Raw genomic sequence first — 21,596 nt, 5'->3', positions numbered from 1 at the left:
CAACCACAACAACAACAACTACCAGAACAAAAACAACAACCACATCAACAACAACAACAACAACAACCACATCAACAACAACAACTATCAGAACAAAAACAACAACCACATCAACAACAACTACAACAACAACTATCAGAACAAAAAAAACAACAACAACAACAACTATCAGAACAAAAACAACAACAACAACAACTATCAGAACAAAAACAACAACCACATCAACAACAACTACTACAACAACCACATCAACAACAACAACAACTATCAGAACAAAAACAACAACCACATCAACAACCACAACAACAACAACTATCAGAACAAAAACAACAACCACATCAACAAACAACTACAACAGCAACCGCATCAACAACCACATTAACAACAACCACATCAACAACAACCACTACAACAACAACTATCAGAACAAAAACAACAACCACATCATCAAAAACAACTACAACAACCACATCAACAACAACCACTACAACAACAACTATCAGAACAAAAACAACAACCACATCAACAACTACAACAACAACCACTACAACAACAACAACTATCAGAACAAAAACAACAACCACTACAACAAACAACAACAACAACCACAACAACAACAACTATCAGAACAAAAACATCAACCACATCAACAACAACTACAACAACCACTACAACAACAACAACTATCAGAACAAAAACAACAACCACTACAACAAACAACTACAACAACAACCACAACAACAACTATCAGAACAAAAACAACAACCACTACAACCAACAACTACAACAACAACAACTATCAGAACAAAAACAACAACCACTACAACAAACAACTACAACAACAAACACAACAACAACTATCAGAACAAAAACAACAACCACTACAACCAACAACTACAACAACAACCGCAACAACCACATTAACAACAACCACATTAACAATAACCACTACAACAAACAACAACATCAACAACCACAACAACAACAACTATCAGAACAAAAACAACAACCACAACATCAAAAACAACTACAACAACCACATCAACAACAACCACATCAACAACAACCACTACAACAAACACAACAACAACAACTACAACAAACACAACTACAACAACCACATCAACAACAACCACTACAACAAAACTACAACAACAACCACACCAACAACAACTATCAGAACAAAAACAACAACCACAACATCAAAAAACAACAACAACCACAACAACCACAACAACCACATCAACAACCACTACAACAAACTACAACAACAACCACAACAACAACAACAACTATCAGAACAAAAACAACAACCACATCAACAACAACTACAACAACCACATCAACAACAACCACTACAACAACAACTATCAGAACAAAAACAACAACCACATCATTAAAAACAACTACAACAACCACATCATCAACAACCACTACAACAAACAACCACATCAACAACAACCACATCAACAACAACCACTACAACAACAACCACTACAACAACAACAACCACTATAACAAACAACTACAACAACAACAACCACTACAACAAACAACCACATCAACAACAACAACAACTATCAGAACAAAAACAACAACCACAACATCAAAAACAACAACAACAACAACAACAACAACAACCACAACAACCACATCAACAACCACTACAACAAACTACAACAACAACCACAACAACAACAACAACTATCAGAACAAAAACAACAACCACAACATCAAAAACAACAACAACCACAACAACCACAACCACAACAACCACATCAACAACCACTGCAACAAACTACAACAACAACAACTATCAGAACAAAAACAACAACCACAACATCAAAAACAACAACAACCACAACAACCACAACCACAACAACCACATCAACAACCACTGCAACAAACTACAACAACAACCACAACAACAACAACAACTATCAGAACAAAAACAACAACCACAACATCAAAAACAACAACAACCACATCAACAACAACCACATCAACAACTACAACAACCACATCAACAACAACAACTACAACAACAACCACATCAACAACAACCACTACAACAAACAACAACAACAACCACATCAACAACTACAACAACAACCACTACAACAACAACCACAACCACATCAACAACAACAGCAACCACGACAATCGCAATAACCACCCCAACCACAATAAGTTAGTGAGTGAGCGAGTGTTGTGGTGAGTGTTGTGGTGAGTGAGTGTTGTGGTGAGTGTTGTGGTGAGTGAGTGTTGTGGTGAGTGAGCGAGTGTTGTGGTGAGTGAGTGAGTGTTGTGGTGAGTGAGCGAGTGTCGTGGTGCGTGAGTGAGTGTCGTGGTGAGTGAGTGAGTGTTGTGGTGAGTGAGTGAGTGTTGTGGTGAGTGAGTGAGTGTTGTGGTGAGTGAGCGAGTGTTGTGGTGAGTGAGCGAGTGTTGTGGTGAGTGAGCGAGTGTCGTGGTGTGTGAGTGAGTGTCGTGGTGAGTGAGTGAGTGTTGTGGTGAGTGAGTGAGTGTTGTGGTGAGTGAGTGAGTGTTGTGGTGAGTGAGCGAGTGTTGTGGTGAGTGAGTGAGTGTTGTGGTGAGTGAGCGAGTGTTGTGGTGAGTGAGTGTTGTGGTGAGTGAGTGAGTGTTGTGGTGAGTGAGCGAGTGTTGTGGTGAGTGAGCGAGTGTCGTGGTGCGTGAGTGAGTGTCGTGGTGAGTGAGTGAGTGTTGTGGTGAGTGAGTGAGTGTTGTGGTGAGTGAGCGAGTGTTGTGGTGAGTGAGTGAGTGAGTGAGCGAGTGTTGTGGTGAGTGAGCGAGCGAGTGTTGTGGTGAGTGAGCGAGTGTTGTGGTGAGTGAGCGAGTGTTGTGGTGAGTGAGTGAGTGTTGTGGTGAGTGAGTGAGTGAGTGTTGTGGTGAGTGAGTGAGCGAGTGTTGTGGTGAGTGAGTGAGCGAGTGTTGTGGTGAGCGAGTGTTGTGGTGAGTGAGTGTTGTGGTGAGTGAGTGTTGTGGTGAGTGAGTGAGTGTTGTGGTGAGTGAGTGAGTGTTGTGGTGAGTGAGTGAGTGTTGTGGTGAGTGAATGAGTGAGCGAGTGTTGTGGTGAGTGAGCGAGTGTTGTGGTGAGTGAGCGAGTGTTGTGGTGAGTGAGCGAGTGAGCGAGTGTTTTGGTGAGTGAGTGGTGTGGTGAGTGAGCGAGTAGTGTGGTGAGTGAGTGAGTGAGCGAGTGTTGTGGTGAGTGAGCGAGTGTTGTGGTGAGTGAGCGAGTGTTTTGGTGAGTGAGTGGTGTGGTGAGTGAGTGGTGTGGTGAGTGAGTGAGTGAGCGAGTGTTTTGGTGAGTGAGTGAGTGTTGTGGTGAGTGGGTGAGTGAGTGAGCGAGTGTTGTGGTGAGTGTTGTGGTGAGTGAGCGAGTGTTGTGGTGAGTGGGCGAGTGTTGTGGTGAGTGTTGTGGTGAGTGAGCGAGTGTTTTGGTGAGTGAGCGAGTGTTGTGGTGAGTGAGCGAGTGTTGTGGTGAGTGAGTGAGCGAGTGTTGTGGTGAGTGAGTGTGGTGGTGAGTGAGTGAGTGAGTGTTGTGGTGAGTGAGTGAGTGAGCGAGTGTTGTAGTGAGTGAAGGAGTGAGTGTTGTGGTGAGTGAGTGAGTGAGCGAGTGTTGTGGTGAGTGAGCGAGTGTTTGGGTGAGTGAATGAGTATTGTGGTGAGTGAGTGTTGTGGTGAGTTAGCGAGTGTTGTGGTGAGTGAGCGAGTGTTGTGGTGAGTTAGCGAGTGTTGTGGTGAGTGAGTGAGTGTTGTGGTGAGTGAGTGAGTTTTGTGGTGAGTTAGCGAGTGTTTTGGTGAGTGAGCGAGTGTTGTGGTGAGTTAGCGAGTGTTGTGGTGAGTGAGTGTTGTGGTGAGTGAGTGAGTGTTGTGGTGAGTTAGCGAGTGTTTTGGTGAGTGAGCGAGTGTTGTGGTGAGTTAGCGAGTGTTGTGGTGAGTGAGTGAGTGAGCTAGTGAGTGAGTGAGCTAGTGAGTGAGTGAGTGAGCTAGTGAGTGACCTAGTGAGTGAGCTAGTGAGTGAGTGAGTGAACTAGTGAGTGAGTGAGTGAGCTAGTGAGTGAGTGAGTGAGCTAGTGAGTGAGTGAGTGAGCTAGTGAGTGACCTAGTGAGTGAGCTAGTGAGTGAGTGAGTGAGCTAGTGAGTGAGTGAGTGAGCTAGTGAGTGAGTGAGTGAGCTAGTGAGTGAGTGAGTGAGCTAGCTGACCGGTGACGGAGGGGAAGAAGATCCCCACGAGGGCGGTGAACGAGGTGGCGATGTCGGAGTAGACGTAGGGGAGGCTGTGAGTGAGTGAGTGAGCTAGTGAGTGAGCTAGTGAGTGAGTGAGTGAGCTAGTGAGTGAATGAGTGAGCTAATGAGTGAGCTAGTGAGTGAGCTAGTGAGTGAGTGAGCTAGTGAGTGAGTGAGTGAGCTAGTGAGTGAGCTAGTGAGTGAGTGAGCGAGTGAGTGAGTGAGCTAGTGAGCTAGTGAGTGAGTGAGTGAGCTAGTGAGTGAGTGAGCTAGTGAGCTAGTGAGCTAGTGAGTGAGATAGTGAGTGAGTGAGTGAGCTAGTGAGTGAGCTAGTGAGCTAGTGAGCTAGTGAGTGAGTGAGTGAGCTAGTGAGTGAGTGAGCTAGTGAGCTAGTGAGTGAGTGAGTGAGCTAGTGAGTGAGCTAGTGAGTGAGTGAGTGAGCTAGTGAGTGAATGAGTGAGCTAGTGAGTGAGCTAGTGAGTGAGCTAGTGAGTGAGTGAGCTAGTGAGTGAATGAGTGAGCTAGTGAGTGAGCTAGTGAGTGAGTGAGCGAGTGAGTGAGCTAGTGAGTGAGTGAGTGAGTGAGCTAGTGAGTGAGTGAATGAGCTAGTGAGCTAGTGAGCTAGTGAGTGAGTGAGATAGTGAGTGAGCTAGTGAGTGAGCTAGTGAGCTAGTGAGCTAGTGAGTGAGTGAGTGAGCTAGTGAGTGAGTGAGTGAGCTAGTGAGTGAGTGAGTGAGCTAGTGAGCTAGTGAGTGAGTGAGTGAGCTAGTGAGTGAGTGAGTGAGCTAGTGAGTGACCTAGTGAGTGAGTGAGCTAGTGAGTGAGCTAGTGAGTGAGTGAGCTAGTGAGTGAGTGAGTGAGCTAGCTGACCGGTGACGGAGGGGAAGAAGATCCCCACGAGGGCGGTGAACGAGGTGGCGATGTCCGAGTAGACGTAGGGGAGGCTGTGAGTGAGTGAGCTAGTGAGTGAGCTAGTGAGTGAGTGAGCTAGTGAGTGAGTGAGTGAGCTAGTGAGTGAGTGAGTGAGCTAGTGAGTGAGTGAGCTAGTGAGTGAGTGAGCTAGTGAGTGAGCTAGTGAGTGAGCTAGTGAGCTAGTGAGTGAGCTAGTGAGTGAGTGAGTGAGCTAGCTGACCGGTGACGGAGGGGAAGAAGATCCCCACGAGGGCGGTGAACGAGGTGGCGATGTCCGAGTAGACGTAGGGGAGGCTGTGAGTGAGCTAGTGAGCTAGTGAGTGAGTGAATGAGCTAGTGAGCTAGTGAGTGAGTGAGTGAGCTAGTGAGCTAGTGAGTGAGCTAGTGAGTGAGCTAGTGAGTGAGTGAGTGAGCTAGTGAGTGAGCTAGTGAGTGAGTCAGTGAGTGAGTGAGCTAGTGAGCTAGTGAGTGAGTGAGTGAGCTAGTGAGTGAGTGAGTGAGCTAGCTGACCGGTGACGGAGGGGAAGAAGATCCCCACGAGGGCGGTGAACGAGGTGGCGATGTCCGAGTAGACGTAGGGGAGGCTGTGAGTGAGTGAGCTAGTGAGTGAGCTAGTGAGTGAGTGAGCTAGTGAGTGAGTGAGTGAGCTAGTGAGTGAGTGAGTGAGCTAGTGAGTGAGTGAGCTAGTGAGTGAGTGAGCTAGTGAGTGAGCTAGTGAGTGAGCTAGTGAGTGAGTGAGTGAGCTAGTGAGTGAGTGAGTGAGCTAGTGAGTGAGTGAGCTAGTGAGTGAGCTAGTGAGTGAGTGAGCTAGTGAGTGAGTGAGTGAGCTAGCTGACCGGTGACGGAGGGGAAGAAGATCCCCACGAGGGCGGTGAACGAGGTGGCGATGTCCGAGTAGACGTAGGGGAGGCTGTGAGTGAGTGAGTGAGCTAGTGAGTGAGTGAGCTAGTGAGTGAGTGAGTGAGCTAGTGAGTGAGTGAGTGAGCTAGTGAGCTAGTGAGTGAGTGAGTGAGCTAGTGAGTGAGTGAGCTAGTGAGTGAGTGAGTGAGGTAGTGAGTGAGTGAGCTAGTGAGTGAGTGAGTGAGGTAGTGAGTGAGTGAGCTAGTGAGTGAGTGAGTGAGCTAGTGAGTGAGTGAGCTAGTGAGTGAGTGAGTGAGGTAGTGAGTGAGTGAGCTAGTGAGTGAGTGAGTGAGGTAGTGAGTGAGTGAGTCAGTGAGTGAGTGAGTGAGCTAGTGAGTGAGTGAGTGAGCTAGTGAATGAGTGAGCTAGTGAGTGAGTGAGCTAGTGAGTGAGTGAGTGAGCTAGTGAGTGAGTGAGTGAGCTAGTGAGTGAGTGAGCTAGTGAGTGAGTGAGTGAGCTAGCTGACCGGTGACGGAGGGGAAGAAGATCCCCACGAGGGCGGTGAACGAGGTGGCGATGTCCGAGTAGACGTAGGGGAGGCTGTGAGTGAGTGAGCTAGTGAGTGAGCTAGTGAGCTAGTGAGTGAGTGAGCTAGTGAGTGAGCTAGTGAGCTAGTGAGCTAGTGAGTGAGTGAGCTAGTGAGTGAGCTAGTGAGCTAGTGAGTGAGTGAGTGAGCTAGTGAGCTAGTGAGTGAGCTAGTGAGTGAGTGAGTGAGCTAGTGAGTGAGCTAGTGAGTGAGTGAGCTAGTGAGTGAGTGAGTGAGCTAGTGAGCTAGTGAGTGAGCTAGTGAGTGAGTGAGTGAGCTAGCTGACCGGTGACGGAGGGGAAGAAGATCCCCACGAGGGCGGTGAACGAGGTGGCGATGTCCGAGTAGACGTAGGGGAGGCTGCGCTCCGCTCGCTCGCTCCCCAGGGTGCCCACAGAGCCCAGCGATGACTTCTCAAGACGCGCACCGCCAGCGGTGTAGGAGTTCCACAGATTCTCTACACAACAACAACAACAACCACAACAACAACCACAACCACTACAACAACAACCACAACCACCACAACAACCATCACAACCACTACAACCACTACAGTGTAGGAGTTCCACAGATTCTCTACACAACAACAACAACAACCACAACAACAACCACTACAACAACCACAACCAGCACCACTACAACAACCATCAGATCCACCACAACCACCACAACCATCACAACAACCACCACAACCATCACAACCACCACAACAACCACAACAACCACCACTACAACAACCACAACCACCACTACAGTGTAGGAGTTCCACAGATTCTCTACACAACAACAACAACCACAACAACAACAACAACCACAACCACTACAGTGTAGGAGTTCCACAGATTTTCTACACAACCACAACAACAACCACCACAACACCAACAACAACCACAACCACTACAACAACCACTACAACAACCACTACAACAACCACCACAACCACCACAACAACCATCACAACCACCACAACAACCATCACAACCACAACAACCACCACAACCACTACAACAACCACTACAGTGTAGGAGTTCCACAGATTCTCTACACAACAACAACAACCACTACAACAACCACTACAACCACTACAGTGTACGAGTTCCACAGATTCTCTACACAACAACAACCACAACCACAACAACAACCACAACCACCACAACAACCATCACAACCACTACAACCACTACGGTGTAGGAGTTCCACAGATTCTCTACACAACAACCACAACAACCATCACAACCACTACAACAACCACTACAACAACCACTACAGTGTAGGAGTTCCACAGATTCTCTACACAATAACAACAACCACTACAACAACCACAACCACTACAACAACCACTACAGTGTAGGAGTTCCACAGATTCTCTACACAACAACAACAACCACAACAACAACCACTACAACAACCACTACAACAATCACTACAGTGTAGGAGTTCCACAAATTCTCTACACAACAACAACAACCACAACAACAACCACTACAACAACCACTACAACAATCACTACAGTGTAGGAGTTCCACAGATTATCTACACAACAACAACAACCACAACAACAACCACTACAACAACCACTACAACAATCACTACAGTGTAGGAGTTCCACAGATTCTCTACACAACAACAACAACAACCACTACAACAACCACTACAGTGTAGGAGTTCCACAGATTCTCTACACAACAACAACAACCACAACAACAACCACTACAACAACCACTACAACAATCACTACAGTGTAGGAGTTCCACAGATTCTCTACACAACAACAACAACCACAACAACAACCACTACTACCACAACTAGTACAGTGTAGGAGTTCCACAGATTCTCTACACAACAACAACAACCACAACAACAACCACTACTACCACAACCACTACAGTGTAGGAGTTCCACAGATTCTCTACACAACAACAACAACCACAACAACAACCACTACTACCACAACCACTACAGTGTAGGAGTTCCACAGATTCTCTACACAACAACAACAACCACCACAACAACAACAACAACCACAACCACTACAGTGTAGGAGTTCCACAGATTTTCTACACAACCACAACAACAACCACCACAACACCAACAACAACCACAACCACTACAACAACCACTACAACAACCACTACAACAACCACCACAACCACCACAACAACCATCACAACCACAACAACCACCACAACCACCACAACAACCATCACAACCACAACAACCATCACAACCACCACAACAACCATCACAACCACAACAACCACCACAACCACCACAACAACCATCACAACCACCACAACCACAACAGTGTAGGAGTTCCACAGATTCTCTACACAACAACAACAACCACCACCACCACTACATCAACCACAACCACCACAACCACTACAACCATCACAACAACAACCACCACTACAACAACCACCACCACCACTACAACAACCACAACCACCACAACAACCATCACAACCACTACAACCACTACAGTGTAGGAGTTCCACAGATTCTCTACACAACAACAACCACAACAACCACCACAGCCATCACAACCACCACAACAACCATCACAACCACAACAACCATCACAACAACCACAACAACCACCGCTACCACTACAACCACTACAGTGTAGGAGTTCCACAGATTCTCTACACAACAACAACAACCACAACAACAACAATAACCACTACAACAACCACTACAACAACCACTACAACAACCACCACAACCACCACAACAACCATCACAACCACAACAACCACCACAACCACCACAACAACCATCACAACCACAACAACCACCACAACCACCACAACAACCATCACAACCACTACAACCACAACAGTGTAGGAGTTCCACAGATTATCTACACAACAACCACAACCACCACCACCACTACAACAACCACAACCACCACAACCACTACAACCATCATAACAACAACAACCACAACAACAACCACCACTACAACAACCACCACCACCACTACAACAACCACAACCACCACAACAACCATCACAACCACTACAACCACTACAGTGTAGGAGTTCCACAGATTCTCTACACAACAACAACCACAACAACCACCACAACCATCACAACCACCACAACAACCATCACAACAACCATCACAACCACAACAACCACTACAGTGTAGGAGTTCCACAGATTCTCTACACAACAACAACCACAACAACCACCACAACCATCACAACCACCACAACAACCATCACAACCACCACAACAACCACTACTACCACAACTAGTACAGTGTAGGAGTTCCACAGATTCTCTACACAACAACAACAACCACAACAACAACCACTACTACCACAACCACTACAGTGTAGGAGTTCCACAGATTCTCTACACAACAACAACAACCACAACAACAACCACTACTACCACAACCACTACAGTGTAGGAGTTCCACAGATTCTCTACACAACAACAACAACCACCACAACAACAACAACAACCACAACCACTACAGTGTAGGAGTTCCACAGATTTTCTACACAACCACAACAACAACCACCACAACACCAACAACAACCACAACCACTACAACAACCACTACAACAACCACTACAACAACCACCACAACCACCACAACAACCATCACAACCACAACAACCACCACAACCACCACAACAACCATCACAACCACAACAACCATCACAACCACCACAACAACCATCACAACCACAACAACCACCACAACCACCACAACAACCATCACAACCACCACAACCACAACAGTGTAGGAGTTCCACAGATTCTCTACACAACAACAACAACCACCACCACCACTACATCAACCACAACCACCACAACCACTACAACCATCACAACAACAACCACCACTACAACAACCACCACCACCACTACAACAACCACAACCACCACAACAACCATCACAACCACTACAACCACTACAGTGTAGGAGTTCCACAGATTCTCTACACAACAACAACCACAACAACCACCACAGCCATCACAACCACCACAACAACCATCACAACCACAACAACCATCACAACAACCACAACAACCACCGCTACCACTACAACCACTACAGTGTAGGAGTTCCACAGATTCTCTACACAACAACAACAACCACAACAACAACAATAACCACTACAACAACCACTACAACAACCACTACAACAACCACCACAACCACCACAACAACCATCACAACCACAACAACCACCACAACCACCACAACAACCATCACAACCACAACAACCACCACAACCACCACAACAACCATCACAACCACTACAACCACAACAGTGTAGGAGTTCCACAGATTATCTACACAACAACCACAACCACCACCACCACTACAACAACCACAACCACCACAACCACTACAACCATCATAACAACAACAACCACAACAACAACCACCACTACAACAACCACCACCACCACTACAACAACCACAACCACCACAACAACCATCACAACCACTACAACCACTACAGTGTAGGAGTTCCACAGATTCTCTACACAACAACAACCACAACAACCACCACAACCATCACAACCACCACAACAACCATCACAACAACCATCACAACCACAACAACCACTACAGTGTAGGAGTTCCACAGATTCTCTACACAACAACAACCACAACAACCACCAAAACCATCACAACCACCACAACAACCATCACAACCACCACAACAACCATCACAACCACAACAACCACTACAGTGTAGGAGTTCCACAGATTCTCTACACAACAACAACCACAACAACCACCACAACCACCACAACCACCACAACAACCATCACAACCACAACAACCATCACAACCACCACAACAACCATCACAACCACTACAACCACTACAGTGTAGGAGTTCCACAGATTCTCTACACAACAACAACCACAACAACCACCACAACCACCACAACAACCATCACAACCACCACAACAACCATCACAACCACCACAACCACCACAACAACCATCACAACCACAACAACCACTACAGTGTAGGAGTTCCACAGATTTTCTACACAACCACAACAACAACCACCACAACACCAACAACAACCACAACCACTACAACAACCACTACAACAACCACTACAACAACCACCACAACCACCACAACAACCATCACAACCACAACAACCACCACAACCACCACAACAACCATCACAACCACAACAACCATCACAACCACCACAACAACCATCACAACCACAACAACCACCACAACCACCACAACAACCATCACAACCACCACAACCACAACAGTGTAGGAGTTCCACAGATTCTCTACACAACAACAACAACCACCACCACCACTACATCAACCACAACCACCACAACCACTACAACCATCACAACAACAACCACCACTACAACAACCACCACCACCACTACAACAACCACAACCACCACAACAACCATCACAACCACTACAACCACTACAGTGTAGGAGTTCCACAGATTCTCTACACAACAACAACCACAACAACCACCACAGCCATCACAACCACCACAACAACCATCACAACCACAACAACCATCACAACAACCACAACAACCACCGCTACCACTACAACCACTACAGTGTAGGAGTTCCACAGATTCTCTACACAACAACAACAACCACAACAACAACAATAACCACTACAACAACCACTACAACAACCACTACAACAACCACCACAACCACCACAACAACCATCACAACCACAACAACCACCACAACCACCACAACAACCATCACAACCACAACAACCACCACAACCACCACAACAACCATCACAACCACTACAACCACAACAGTGTAGGAGTTCCACAGATTATCTACACAACAACCACAACCACCACCACCACTACAACAACCACAACCACCACAACCACTACAACCATCATAACAACAACAACCACAACAACAACCACCACTACAACAACCACCACCACCACTACAACAACCACAACCACCACAACAACCATCACAACCACTACAACCACTACAGTGTAGGAGTTCCACAGATTCTCTACACAACAACAACCACAACAACCACCACAACCATCACAACCACCACAACAACCATCACAACAACCATCACAACCACAACAACCACTACAGTGTAGGAGTTCCACAGATTCTCTACACAACAACAACCACAACAACCACCACAACCATCACAACCACCACAACAACCATCACAACCACCACAACAACCATCACAACCACAACAACCACTACAGTGTAGGAGTTCCACAGATTCTCTACACAACAACAACCACAACAACCACCACAACCACCACAACCACCACAACAACCATCACAACCACAACAACCATCACAACCACCACAACAACCATCACAACCACTACAACCACTACAGTGTAGGAGTTCCACAGATTCTCTACACAACAACAACCACAACAACCACCACAACCACCACAACAACCATCACAACCACCACAACAACCATCACAACCACCACAACCACCACAACAACCATCACAACCACAACAACCACTACAGTGTAGGAGTTCCACAGATTATCTACACAACAACACCACAACAACCACCACAACCACCACAACAACCATCACAACCACTACAACCACTACAGTGTAGGAGTTCCACAGATTCTCTACACAACAACCACAACAACCACCACAACCACCACAACAACCATCACAACCACAACAACCATCACAACCACAACAACCACTACAGTGTAGGAGTTCCACAGATTCTGTACACAACAACACCACAACAACCACCACAACCACCACAACAACCATCACAACAACCATCACAACCACAACAACCACTACAGTGTAGGAGTTCCACAGATTCTCTACACAACAACACCACAACAACCACCACAACCACCACAACAACCATCACAACAACCATCACAACCACTACAACCACTACAGTGTAGAAGTTCCACAGATTCTCTACACAACAACAACCACAACAACCACCACAACCACCACAACAACCATCACAACCACAACAACCATCACAACAACCACCACAACCACAACAACCACTACAGTGTAGGAGTTCCACAGATTCTCTACACAACAACAACCACCACAACCACCACAACAACCATCACAACCACAACAACCATCACAACCACCACAACCACAACCATCACCACCACTACAACCACTACAGTGTAGGAGTTCCACAGATTCTCTACACAACAACAACCACCACAACCACCACAACCACCACAACAACCATCACAACCACAACAACCATCACAACCACCACAACCACAACCATCACCACCACTACAACCACTACAGTGTAGGAGTTCCACAGATTCTCTACACAACAACAACCACAACAACCACCACAACCACCACAACAACCATCACAACCACAACAACCATCACAACCACCACAACAACCATCACAACCACAACAACCACTACAGTGTAGGAGTTCCACAGATTCTCTACACAACAACCACAACAACCACCACAACCACCACAACAACCACCACAACCACCACAACAACCATCACAACCACAACAACCATCACAACCACTACAACCACTACAGTGTAGGAGTTCCACAGATTCTCTACACAACAACAACCACAACAACCACCACAACCATCACAACCACCACAACAACCATCACAACCACAACAACCACTATAGTAACATTATGATACCTCCTTTGCCAGAAACAAGATATAGGAATAGGTTTTACCCTTTTAACTGGCACAAAAACTGACACCTTTATTCAAGGCATCATGTTTGCAATGACCACAACACAAGCAGTCAAAATGCCAACAAAAAAGAGACAACTCTGATAATAATATGCACTGTCCTTGAATTTGATTGGTCCACACCCGAGACAGCTTTTCTTAGAGCCTAGTCTCCATTGGTGTTGGACCAGAAGACGCCAAAAGGCGTACAACTCAAAAACAGCGCACTATCAGAGTTATTGAGGGCTCGGGGTGAGCATTAACATTATGAGACCTCCTTTGCCAGAAACAAGATATAGGAATAGGTTTGTACCCTTTTAACTGGCACAAAAACTGACACCTTTATTCAAGGCATTTTGACTGCTTGTGTTGTGGTCATTGCAAACATGATGCCTTGAATAAAGGTGTCAGTTTTTGTGCCAGTTAAAAGGGTAAAACCTATTCCTAAACCACTACAGTGTAGGAGTTCCACAGATTCTCTATGTGGCACATTAGGAAGGGACCACTATTTTAATGATATCCTTGTGCAGCAAGGGAGTAAAAGTGTAGTCCTATGAACGTCCTGGTGTGCTGTGCGGTGCATTAGTGCACGTGTGTGTACATCAGCATGTGATGACTGAGCTGGGCCTGTAGGTGGCTGGCAGGGTTAATGATTAACCGCGCTTGTAAACCCGCCACGTGGTTAATGGCGACTCGCGACTCACACGTGTTGGTGCATTTTACAGAGTGACGGCGCTGTTCTTCACAAGATTACAGATTAACCACAATAAATGTGCTTGCCCTCGATTTGGAGCACTTGCCCATGTCCTTCATTTCGAGTGTGCAACATCTACACAACAACAACACAACAACCACAACCACCACCACCACTACAACAACCACCACTACTACAACAACCACCACAACCACAACAGTGTAGGAGTTACACAGATTCTCTACACAACCACCACAACCACTACCACCACAACGACCATTACAGCAACCACTACAACCACCACTACAACAACCACCACAACCACCACTACAACCACTACTACCATTACTACAACAACCACTACAACAACCACCACAACCACCGCAACAACCACCACCACCACAACCACCACCACAACAACAACCACAACCACTACTACCACTACAGTGTATGAGCTCTACAGATTCTCTACACAACCACCACCACAACCACCACCACCACAACAACCACCACAACCACCACCACAACAACCACCACAACCACCACTACAACAACCACTACAACCACCATCACAACCACTACTACAACAACCACCACTACAACAACCACGACTACAGCAACCACCACTACAACAACAACCACAACCACCACTATAGAGTAGGTCGGTGTGTAGCTAGCTAAGTGAGTGAGTAGGTGAGTGAATAGGTGAGTGAGTAGGTGAGTAGCTAGCTAGGTGAGTGAGTAGGTGAGTAGCTAGCTAGGTGAGTGAGTAGGTGAGTGAGTAGGTGAGTAGCTAGCTAGGTGAGTGAGTAAGTGAGTAGCTAGCTAGGTGAGTAGCTAGCTAGGTGAGTGAGTAGGTGAGTGAGTAGGTGAGTAACTAGCTAGGTGAGTGAGTAGGTGAGTGAGTAGGTGAGTGAGTGAGTAGGTGAGTAGCTAGGTGAGTGAGTAGTTAGGTGAGTAGCTAGCTAGGTGAGTGAGTAGGTGAGCAAGTAGGTGAGTAGCTAGCTAGCTAGGTGAGTGAGTAACTGAGTGAGTAGGTGAGTAGCGAGCTAGGTGAGTGAGTAGGTGAGTGAGTAGCTAGCTAGCTAGGTGAGTGAGTAGGTGAGTGAGTAGGTGAATGAGTAGGTGAGTGAGTAGGTGAGTAGCTAGGTGAGTGAGTAGGTGAGCAGCTAGCTAGGTGAGTGAGTGAGTAGGTAGGCGAGTAGATAGCTAGCTAGGTAGCTGAGTGAGTAGGTGAGTGAGTAAGTGAGTGAGTAGGTGAGTAGCTAGGTAGCTGAGTGAGTAGGTGAGTGAGTAGGTAGGTGAGTAGCTGCACTAGGTGAGTGATTAGGTGAGTAGCTAGGTGAGTGAGTAGGTGAGTAGCTAGGTGAGTGAGTGAGTAGGTGAGTAGCTAGGTGAGAGAGTAGGTGAATAGCTAGCTATGTGAGTAGGTGAGTGAGTAGGTGAGTAGCTAGGCGAGTGAGTAGGTGAGTAGCTAGCTAGCTAGGTGAGTCAGTAGGTGAGTAGCTAGCTAGGTGAGTGAGTAGGTGAGTGAGTAGGTGAGTGAGTAGGTGAGTGATTGAGTAGGCGAGTAGCTAGCAAGGTGAGTGAGTAGGTAGGTGAGTAGCTAGGTGAGTGAGTAGGTGAGTAGGTAGGTGAGTGAGTAGCTAGCTAGCTAGGTGAGTGAGTAGGTGAGTACCTAGCTAGCTAGGTGAGTGAGTGAGTAGGTGAGTGAGTGTGTAGGTGAGTAGCTAGCTAGGTGAGTGAGTAGGTGGGTAGCTAGCTAGGTGAGTAAGTAGGTAGGTGAGTAGCTAGCTAGCTAGGTGAGTGAGTAGGTGAGTGAGTAGCTAGCTAGCTAGGTGAGTGAGTAGGTGAGTGAGTATGTAGGTGAGTAGCTAGCTAGCTAGGTGAGTGAGTAGGTGAGTGAGTAGGTGAGTAGCTAGCTAGCTAGGTGAGTGAGTAGCTAGCTAGCTAGGTGAGTGAGTAGGTGAGTGAGTAGGTAGGTGAGTGAGTAGGTGAGTAGCTAGGTGAGTGAGTAGGTAGGTGAGTAGCTAGCTAGCTAGGTGAGTGAGTAGGTGAGTGAGTAGGTAGGCGAGTAGCTAGCTAGCTAGGTGAGTGAGTAGGTGAGTGAGTAGGTGAGTGAGTAGCTAGCTAGGTGAGTGAGTAGGTGAGTGAGTAGGTGAGTGAGTAGCTAGCTAGGTGAGTGAGTAGGTGAGTGAGTAGGTGAGTAGCTAGGTGAGTGAGTAGGTGAGTGAGTAGGCGAGTAGCTAGCTAGGTGAGTGAGTAGGTAGGCTAGTAGCTAGCTAGCTAGCTAGGTGAGTGAGTAGCTAGCTAGCTAGGTGAGTGAGTAGGTGGGTAGCTAGCTAGGTGAGTAAGTAGGTAGGTGAGTAGCTAGCTAGCTAAGTAAGTGAGTAGGTGAGTGAGTAGGTGAGTAGCTAGCTAGGTGAGTGAGTAGGTGAGTGAGTAGGTGAGTGAGTGAGTAGGTGAGTGAGTAGGTGAGTAGCTACCTAGGTGAGTGAGTAGGTGAGTGAGTAGGTGAGTAGCTAGCTAGCTAGGTGAGTGAGTAGGTGAGTGAGTAGGTGAGTGAGTAGGTGAGTGAGTAGGTGAGTAGCTACCTAGGTGAGTGAGTAGGTGAGTAGCTAGGTGAGTGAGTAGGTGAGTGAGTAGGTGGGTAGCTAGCTAGGTGAGTGAGTAGCTAGCTAGGTGAGTGAGTAGCTAGCTAGCTAGCTAGGTGAGTGAGTAGGTGAGTGAGTAGGTGAGTGAGTAGTTAGGCGAGTACCGATGAGGATGCCGCTGGCCACGCCAGGTATGCCCTGCAGCTCCGTGACGTTGTTGAGCGTGAAGTACTCGCTGCACGTGGCGTTCAGCAGCTCCCAGTAGGTGAGTGAGTAGGTGAGTACCTAGCTAGCTAGGTGAGTGAGTAGGTGAGTGAGTAGCCAGCTAGCTAGCTAGGTGAGTGAGTAGGTGGGTAGCTAGCTAGCTAGGTGAGTGAGTAGGTAGGTGAGTAGCTAGCTAGCTAGGTGAGTGAGTAGGTGAGTAGCTAGCTAGCTAGGTGAGTGAGTAGGTAGGTGAGTAGCTAGCTAGCTAGGTGAGTGAGTAGGTGAGTGAGTAGGCGAGTAGCTAGCTAGGTGAGTGAGTAGCTAGCTAGGTGAGTGAGTAGCTAGCTAGCTAGCTAGGTGAGTGAGTAGGTGAGTAGCTAGGTGAGTGAGTAGGTGAGTGAGTAGGTGGGTAGCTAGCTAGGTGAGTGAGTAGCTAGCTAGCTAGCTAGGTGAGTGAGTAGGTGAGTGAGTAGGTGAGTGAGTAGCTAGCTAGGTGAGTGAGTAGGTGAGTGAGTAGGTGAGTGAGTAGGTGAGTGAGTAGGTAGGCGAGTACCGATGAGGATGCCGCTGGCCACGCCAGGTATGCCCTGCAGCTCGGTGACGTTGTTGAGCGTGAAGTACTCGCTGCACGTGGCGTTCAGCAGCTCCCAGTAGGTGAGTGAGTAGGTGAGTACCTAGCTAGCTAGGTGAGTGAGTAGGTGAGTGAGTAGGTGGGTAGCTAGCTAGGTGAGTGAGTAGGTGGGTAGCTAGCTAAGTGAGTGAGTAGCTAGCTAGCTAGGTGAGTGAGTAGGTGAGTGAGTGAGTAGGTGAGTGAGTAGGTGAGTAGCTACCTAGGTGAGTGAGTAGGTGAGTGAGTGAGTAGGTGAGTAGCTAGCTAGCTAGGTGAGTGAGTAGGTGAGTGAGTAGGTGAGTAAGTAGGTAGGTGAGTACCGATGAGGATGCCGCTGGCCACGCCAGGTATGCCCTGCAGCTCGGTGACGTTGTTGAGCGTGAAGTACTCGCTGCACGTGGCGTTCAGCAGCTCCCAGTAGGTGAGTGAGTAGGTGAGTACCTAGCTAGCTAGGTGAGTGAGTAGGTGAGTGAGTAGGTGAGTGAGTAGGTGAGTGAGTAGCTAGCTAGGTGAGTGAGTAGGTGAGTGAGTAGCCAGCTAGCTAGCTAGGTGAGTGAGTAGGTGGGTAGCTAGCTAAGTGAGTGAGTAGCTAGCTAGCTAGGTGAGTGAGTAGGTGAGTACCTAGCTAGCTAGGTGAGTGAGTAGGTGAGTGAGTAGCCAGCTAGCTAGCTAGGTGAGTGAGTAGGTGGGTAGCTAGCTAAGTGAGTGAGTAGCTAGCTAGCTAGGTGAGTGAGTAGGTGAGTACCTAGCTAGCTAGGTGAGTGAGTAGGTGAGTGAGTAGCCAGCTAGCTAGCTAGGTGAGTGAGTAGGTAGGTGAGTGAGTAGGTGAGTGAGTGAGTGAGTAGGTGAGTGAGTAGCTAGCTAGGTGAGTGAGTAGGTGAGTGAGTGAGTGAGTAGGTGAGTGAGTAGGTAGGCGAGTACCGATGAGGATGCCGCTGGCCACGCCAGGTATGCCCTGCAGCTCGGTGACGTTGTTGAGCGTGAAGTACTCGCTGCACGTGGCGTTCAGCAGCTCCGAGTCGCAGAAACGCCTCCAGAGCCGCGTGGTCCGCACCAGCGGCCCCAGCGGGCCCAGGGGGCCCAGGGGGCCCAGGGGGCCCAGCGGGCTCCCCGTGGTGTTGGGGGTCTCGCCGCCGTCCGTCGCCGCCGTCACCGTCACCGTCTTGGCACAGACGTCGAAGTCGTTGCGGTTGAGGGTGCGGTTACCCAGCATGCAGATACTGTGGGTGGGGGGGGTGAGGGTGAGGGGGTGAGGGGGTGAGGGGGTGAGTGGGTGGGTGGGTTATTGGGTGGGTGGGTTATTGGGTGGGTTATTGGGTGGGTGGGTTATTGGGTGGGTGGATGAGTGGGTGGGTTATTGGATGGGTGGGTTATTGGGTGGGTGGGTTATTGGGTGGGTTATTGGGTGCGCTATTGGGTGGGTGGGTTATTGGGTGGGTTATTGGGTGGGTGGGTTATTGGGTGGGTTATTGGGTGGGTGGGTGAGTGGGTGGGTTATTGGGTGGGTGGGTTATTGGGTGGGTGGGTGAGTGGGTGGGTGGGTTATTGGGTGGGTGGGTTATTGGGTGGGTTATTGGGTGGGTTATTGGGTGGGTTATTGGGTGGGTGGGTTATTGGGTGGGTGGATGAGTGGGTGGGTTATTGGATGGGTGGGTTATTGGGTGGGTGGGTTATTGGGTGGGTTATTGGGTGGGCTATTGGGTGGGTGGGTTATTGGGTGGGTTATTGGGTGGGTGGGTTATTGGGTGGGTTATTGGGTGGGTGGGTGAGTGGGTGGGTTATTGGGTGGGTGGGTTATTGGGTGGGTGGGTGAGTGGGTGGGTGGGTTATTGGGTGGGAGGGTTATTGGGTGGGTGGGTTATTGAGTGGGTTATTGGGTGGGTGGGTGAGTGGGTGGGTTATTGGGTGGGTGGGTTATTGGGTGGGTGGGTGAGTGGGTTATTGGGTGGGTGGGTGAGTGGGTGGGTGGGTGAGTGGGTGGGTGGGTTATTGGGTGGGTGGGTGAGTGGGTGGGTGGGTTATTGGGTGGGTGGGTTATTGGGTGGGTGGGTTATTGAGTGGGTGGGTTATTGGGTGGGTGGGTTATTGGGTGGGTGGGTTATGAGTGGGTGGGTGGGTTATTGGGTGGGTTATTGGGTGGGTGGGTTATTGGGTGGGTGGGTTAATTGGGTGGGTGGGTTATTGGGTGGGTGGGTTATTGGCTGGGTGGGTTATTGGTTGGGTGGGTAATTGGGTGGGTGGGTTATTGGGTGGGTGGGTTATGAGTGGGTGGGTGGGTTATTGGGTGGATTATTGGGTGGGTGGGTTATTGGGTGGGTGGGTTAATTGGGTGGGTGGGTTATTGGGTGGGTGGGTTATTGGCTGGGTGGGTTATTGGTTGGGTGGGTTATTGGGTGGGTGGGTTATTGGGTGGGTGGGTTATTTGGGTGGGTGGGTTATTGGGTGGGTGGGTTATTGGGTGGGTGGGTGGGTTATTGGGTGGGTGGGTGAGTGGGTGGGTGGGTTAATTGGGTGGGTGGGTTATTGGGTGGGTGGGTTATTGGGTGGGTGGGTTATTGGGTGGGTGGGTGAGTGGGTGGGTGGGTTATTGGGTGGGTGGGTGAGTGGGTGGGTGGGTTAATTGGGTGGGTGGGTGAGTGGGTCGGTGGGTTAATTGGGTGGGTGGGTTATTGGGTGAGTGGGTTATTGGGTTGGTGGGTTATTGGGTGGGTGGGTTATTGGGTGGGTGAGTTGGTGGGTGGGTGGGTTATTGGGTGGGTGGGTGAGTGGGTGGGTGGGTTATTGGGTGGGTGGGTTATTGGGTGGGTGAGTTGGTGGGTGGGTGGGTTATTGGGTGGGTGGGTGAGTGGGTGGGTGGGTTAATTGGGTGGGTGGGTCATTGGGTGGGTGGGTTATTGGGTGGGTGGGTTATTGGGTGGGTGGGTGAGTGGGTGGGTGGATTATTGGGTGGGTGGGTGAGTGGGTGGGTGGGTTAATTGGGTGCGTGGGTTATTGGGTGGGTGGGTTATTGGGTGGGTGGGTTATTGGGTGGGTGGGTTATTGGGTGGGTGGGTTATTGGGTGGGTGAGTGGGTGGGTGAATGGGTGGGTGGGTTAATTGGGTGGGTGGGTGGGTTAATTGGGTGGGTGGGTTATTGGGTAAGTGATTTCGTGAGTGGGTGGGTGGGTGAGTGATTTGGTGCGCGGGT

At 48.5% G+C, this 21,596-nt stretch overlaps 1 protein-coding gene across 1 annotated transcript in view; it reads right to left on the bottom strand.

Moving 5' to 3' along the window:
• The window catches only part of LOC116957008 (solute carrier family 12 member 5-like), a gene marked incomplete at its 5' end in the record, with an annotated part of 96,440 nt that overhangs the window by 47,557 nt on the left and 27,287 nt on the right, over positions 1-21,596 (bottom strand). The window contains 2 exons of the mRNA XM_076063745.1: positions 6,873-7,043; positions 19,331-19,629. Of these exons, the coding sequence (XP_075919860.1) occupies positions 6,873-7,043; positions 19,331-19,629 (470 nt within the window). The remainder of the gene's footprint in view (positions 1-6,872; positions 7,044-19,330; positions 19,630-21,596) is intronic.

Source organism: Petromyzon marinus, unplaced genomic scaffold (genome assembly GCF_048934315.1).
Source record: "Petromyzon marinus isolate PM22_M1 ecotype Great Lakes invasive population unplaced genomic scaffold, UKy_Petmar_22M1.pri1.0 PM_Scaffold_178, whole genome shotgun sequence".
In the NCBI taxonomy this organism is placed as follows: domain Eukaryota; kingdom Metazoa; phylum Chordata; class Hyperoartia; order Petromyzontiformes; family Petromyzontidae; genus Petromyzon; species Petromyzon marinus.
The sequence above is the reverse complement of the archived record's forward strand: the minus strand, read 5'-3'. Positions and strand labels throughout refer to the sequence as shown.